Raw genomic sequence first — 6,023 nt, 5'->3', positions numbered from 1 at the left:
TTGTCTCAAACGTTGGATTATTATTGACTGTGAGAGATATAATATACAGGAACCTGTGTTGTTTGCCCGAATATATATTGTTTGTAAAATAAAAGTATGTACAAAGTGTAATAGTGATGACTCCATCCAAAATAGTAATAGGGATGGCACATGTATACGCCATTCAAGAAAATTGAATTCACATGTTTGCCAGAATACAAAACACAATGCGTACATCTACTTTTAGATTATATAATAGTAGAGCATATATCGTATAGTTGTAAACGGTGAATTGATGCAAATCCAAAAGTATGATATATTATACTCTATTCACTGTCTTTACATACCATAGTTATGATCTCCCTTATAGAATCAGCATATTGCTTAACACTCTCTACGCCCATGATGCGATTACAGTGTATAATTCCCCACAATATCTTTCCATGAATGGAAAATATGTTGTGAACAAACAAAGGTGAATAGTCAATCATCGAAACACACATGTAAACCTGGGAAAGCTCAAACGGGCGGCCATTTTCTTTCGTTACAAAATCACACCTACCCACGTTTGACATGTAGTAGGTGCTTGGCATTAGACCATAAGGCGTTTTCTTTAGATCGCCCATCATCTTCTTAATAGGGTCAACGCCTACGCTAACGAGAAAATTAATGATTTTGGCCATTAGAAGTGAATCATTTGTTATACGAGAGAGTAAATTGCGATGGTAGGCTTTAGTGATTTTCCAGTATTCTTCGGGTGTGACAACTACTGGAACTTTAAAATCACATCCGGTATTAGAGAAGAAACCAGAGATATGGTTGTCACCCGGATGTTGCGGGAGAAATCGTCTCATGTTCACAGCAAAGAGTGCAGGCATGCAGTATTTCTTTCCAGGACGGGCATTATCACCTAGAATAAACTTAGCAGCTGCAATGGCCGATGCAACCATAAACATTGAATTTACAGTGACTCCATTTTTTCTACATTGACTGACAATCTTTGATGTTAAAGCTCTATCAAAAATCAGGGGATGTATATGTACTTGTCGTTCACAATCACTTCTACTGTCAAGTGACTCTTTGTTGTACTTCGCATACATATTCTGTTTTGATGATGTCATTCCCTTCAATCCCATCGCAATCAACTTGTATATTTTGTACCATGGCAAAGTAATTGACCGTGGTGGCATCAAGTCGTAACAACCTGGTATCAATGGAAGACTCTCCACACTGGGCAGATCATCAGGATTATCATGAACCATTCCAAGGAAAGTGAGTAGATCGTCAATCAACCGTACTCCAGAATTCCCATCCATTATACCATGATGTATGCCAAGTACAAGATTGGTTCTGTATTGATGGCCAAATTCGCTTTCTTCTTTCGATATTTCAATGCTCTTCATAAACCAGATACGCCACAATGGTCCTGTTTCGCAATTATGTAATATTGTCCCATCTGCAGCTTGTGTATCAGCCCAATCAATTTGATCCACCGTCCTGATATCAACCACATCCTTTTCATCCATCGGGCCAAAAAACAGTTCAATCTTCGATGATCCAGCTTTGGTTTCCTTAATCACCTTCGATCGAAGCAAAGGATGGCGCCTACTCAACAAAATGGCTGATTTTCTCAGTATGTCTTCTGTCAGTGGATATTTGGATTCCACAACAAAAGGCATTGAAACATTTGTTCCACTTCCTTCAAGTGAACATGACAATTGTTCCATAAAGTCCATTTTTCTACAATGTTGACCTTCTATTTTGTTGGTGGATGCTTCCATGTCAACATTTGAATCTACATCAGTAATATCAACTTGTTTATTGTCACCGCATTCACTGGCCATTCTATGATTTAAAAACACAAAAAGCATGTTATTTTATTACTGCCGTGTACCTTATCATGGTTGGAAAATGCCCACCCAACACACCTATGATAGGTTGCTTAGCATTACATTTATACATATTAATGAGGTCATATATACCCCTTCGCTAGCCAAAGGCTTAGCATTACATTTATGCATATTAATGAGGTCATATATACCCCTTCGCTAGCCAAAGGCTTAGCATTACATTTATGCATATTAATGAGGTCATTGATACTCCTTCGCTAGCCAAAGGCTTGACATCATATTTATACATATTAATGAGGTCATATATACCCCTTCGCTAGCCAAAGGCTTAGCATTACATTTATGCATATTAATGAGGTCATAGTTATTGAAATATAATGGAATGCCTTGCATGAGGTTAAAACATAAAGTCCTTTTGCTTCGATTAATGCGACTAATACACGTTTGGGGAGTTATGATTGCCAATTAGTGGACAGACTATAAAATTAATGAAAAAAGCACATCTCAATGTAGCAGTAAGGTAATTTAGATTAGCGTTTAAGGAATAATTATTTCAAAAGAAACTAAAAACCAAAAATTAGATGAAATGAAAGAGGTGTGATCATTCTTTTTGCGCAAATTTTCGACATTTGAAAAAAAACACACTTACATAGCGTTCGTGACTGAAGTGTTGAATCTTTCGCCACTTGTTTTGCCTTCTCTTACACCGTTTTTATAGTTAAAGGGTGGTGGTCGTAGCACGACGACCACCGCCCTTTAATCGGAACATGTAGCCGTGTTGTATAACAGCCACACTTACGGCTTACATATTGAAAATGCTGACCATAATTATGGCTATAACACTTAAAACAGTGTGGCTACGAGGTTAGATTGACGACTTATACCACGACAATTCGATACAAAACACAAAAAAACACACACTGCTTCGCCCTAATGCTGTCAGTTGAAAGGTCTATTTGCATAAACACATTTTTGAAGAATCAACTTTTCTATTACTATCCAAACAAATCCCTCATAGATTGCCTAATCCCGAAACACCGCGGCCCCTTGTTTGTTTGCTTCATCTGCAGTACGCGTACATGCTTAAAGCGGGGTAGTCGTCACCGACGCATGCGTCAGATGGCCATAGCGTATCATTGTTCACAAACAAGCGTTTACCCACGATAATGTGCGATTTTAGCATGTGTTGTTATCATCGCTTGGGACTCAATTCCCGCGCGTGCGCAGGTGACGACGACGACCCTTCCTTTTTAAATAACCATGAATACAATCAGGGATGTGAATAATTTACGCCCCTTTGGCGTCATCTTCTATTAACGTAATCATTTTATGGTTTGTCTCATAAGTTGAAGGTCATGAGACCTGAACAACCAGCGTTGTTATAATGAGCGATACGTGCCTATTCAAACGACGCCACGGGTCATGCTGTCGGCCGCAAAATGAGGTTGACGCGCAAGACACAATGTACGCAATACGCATGCGTGTAACATCGATACCCTAAACTTGGGTTCCTCATACACAAGAGTATACTCAAGATATTTACAGATAAATCGAGTATCTGATCATTAATATTTTCTGTTTGGTCCAATACATTGCGCATAAATATGCTGCGCATCCATCAGGATTATAGCAGGACAGTTTAAGTGGGCAGCCACTTACAGAATATAAATATCGCTCGCATTGTTGTTGATAAGTGAAACAGAATACATCTACACCTAGCTGCAGTTCTGTAGCTCGCTTGGTTTCGCTGTCTGTTATTTTGTTCGTCGTGGTGTTAACGCGAAACCACAGGGAGCCCAGGAACTATAATCAACTGTAATACGCAGTCTCTATGAGTGGGGGGTGGGGGGGTGGGGGGGTATCGGCTGGTATCTAGTGTAAGAAATAGACAAGGGATGAAGGCTCCAGCCAGCTCACATTTTTTAAACTCGAAAAAACAGACGAAAAGAATGAAAAATTAAATATAAAAAAAATACCAGGTTGAAGAATATTAGTTGCTTCTTCAAATTTCGCCAAAGCCCTACCTATGTTTTACCGATATCTGCAGAATAAATCAAGAAAACTACACAAATTTACTCCATTTAGGAATACCTAACGGTTTGCCCGAACGCACGGCACAGTTGGAGGCGTGGCCTGTTCAGCATTTGTCAACAACCAATCACAAGACTGGTTACGAACCACATCGAGGTCACGACTCTGTTAGCCTTGCTCAACTGGTTCGTAACCAGTCTTGTGATTGGTTGTTGACAAATGCTGAACAGGCCACGCCTCCAACGGTGTCATGCGTTCGGACTAACCGTTAGGAATTCCTAAATGGAGTCAATTTGTGTAGTTTTCTTGATTTATTCTGCAGATATCGGTAAAATATAGGTAAGGCTTTGGCGAAATTCGAAGGAGCAACTAATATTCTTCAACCTGGTATTTTTTTTAGATTTTATTTTTTATTTTTTTCATCTGTTTTTTTGAGTTTAAAAAATGTGAGCTGGCTGGAGCCTTCATCCCTTGTCTATTTCTTACACTAGATACCAGCCGATACCCCCCCCCCCCGCTCATAGAGACTGCGTATTACAGTTGATTATAGTTCCTGGGCTCCCTGTGGCGAAACCAGGGAGCTACAGTTCCATCCTATGCGAGTTACCCTATTTTACCGACCTGAAATCAGGTCGGGCCGTAACAGCCGTTTTTTTTTTTCATTATTTTCGCCTCAAGTTTCTACTTTTCTACTGTCGATGGGTCCCGAAACTATTTCATCAATTATTTTGAGGGCGATTGTCCGAAATTGGTCGTTTTCACGACGAAAACTGCGTGAAATGGGACACTGTGACGCCTTGTGACGTCACGATAACTTATTCAAGATGGCGGCAAACGAGGGGATTTTGCTGTAGTTTTCCGCGGTTTTCGTCGTGAAATCGACCAATTTCGGACCATCGCCCTCAAAATAATTGATGAAATAGTTTCGGGACCCATCGACAGTAGAAAAGTAGAAACTTGAGGCGAAAATAATGAAAAAAAAAAACGGCTGTTACGGCCCGACCTGATTTCAGGTCGGTAAAATAGGGTAACTCGCATAGGATGGAACTGTAGCTCCCTGGTTTCGCGTTAACACCACGACGAACAAAATAACAGACAGCGAAACCAAGCGAGCTACAGAACTGCAGCTAATCTACACCACGGTTACTAGAAAAGGTGTTCCCTTGCATACTCTGCACTAGCTTTCCGTGTCATTGTGATCGGCGTTAAATGGCTGACTGTGACCTACTAGCTTTATTTTTAGTATGGCATCGTGTGTAATTCATTTGGTTGGCACAGTAAAGCAAATGAGACAGTGCGCTTAGGGCACATTCAGTATTGAACCATACACCAACAAACACGAATACATTACTACATACACGAATCACCCATATTGTGGAGTGCTCACCTTAATACTGATGCGAAAAGACGATCATGGAGTGAACTGTACACAGGTAAAACGGGAAATGACACCAAACGAAGCTCCGTTAAAAGGCAGAGTCAACTCGACCTTTTTGTGACCTTATGTCCCGGTGATGAATGGCACCACGTGACCGAGTCGTGCTTTGTGTGTCGCGGTACGAGATAATCTCGGCGGGGTTATGATGCCGACGCTCGCAAAGTCAAGTTCAAAGGTTCAGTGCTCTGTTTCATATAAGTTAAAGGGCGGCAGTCGTCGTGTCGCGTCCTGTTCGATATGGGACTCATGGCGACGTATACAACGCGTGTAAAATACATTGTTTATTTACATGAAATTCGAACACGCACTGCGCGACGACCACAGCGCTTTAATAAAGTAATTTTATTATAATATCTCCGAGGTCAATTCATTTCTAGCTACGGCATCTCTCGCACAATATTTTTGTCAACCTGAAACACAATTAAATATTGAACAGACATATTGGGATTTCAATGTAACCAAACTTTCGACGTGCAAAATTACGCTCGAAGGATCACACAAGTTACATCATACATGTGCAAGAAATTTTAAGTAGGTTATCTGATCAAGAAAAAAAGGATGTGAAACATGTTCTAAACTGAACAATTATTTTTTTTTAATTAATTTCCCCGTGTAATGTTTTTCAAGGCTAATAGCAGCGAATTCCAAGTATTGTACCATTGTAAATGACACTTTTTTTGACTTTTAGTGAAATTTACAATCCGTGACCAATCTCGATCCGAAAA

The 6,023-nt window shown here is 40.0% G+C and overlaps 1 protein-coding gene across 1 annotated transcript; it reads right to left on the bottom strand.

The window, feature by feature from the left end:
• On the bottom strand, positions 1-5,331 carry LOC100366610 (uncharacterized). Its single transcript, XM_002736056.3, has 2 exons — positions 5,248-5,331; positions 1-1,824 (listed from the first exon to the last, which is right to left on the bottom strand). Exon 2 carries the CDS (start codon positions 1,821-1,823, stop codon positions 306-308), a length of 1,518 nt encoding a protein of 505 aa, XP_002736102.1. The 5' UTR covers position 1,824; positions 5,248-5,331; the 3' UTR covers positions 1-305.
• Positions 5,332-6,023: the final 692 nt, after the last annotated feature.

The sequence above is a fragment of the Saccoglossus kowalevskii genome, chromosome 11 (genome assembly GCF_978046115.1).
Source record: "Saccoglossus kowalevskii chromosome 11, keSacKowa6.1, whole genome shotgun sequence".
NCBI classification, from domain to species: Eukaryota; Metazoa; Hemichordata; class Enteropneusta; family Harrimaniidae; genus Saccoglossus; species Saccoglossus kowalevskii.
This window is presented reverse-complemented; position numbering and strand designations above follow the sequence as displayed.

What these genes read in the sequence shown, in the direction of transcription:
- LOC100366610 (XM_002736056.3), bottom strand. Translation starts at nt 1,823, where the DNA reads ATGGCCAGTGAATGCGGTGACAATAAACAAGTTGATATTACTGATGTA.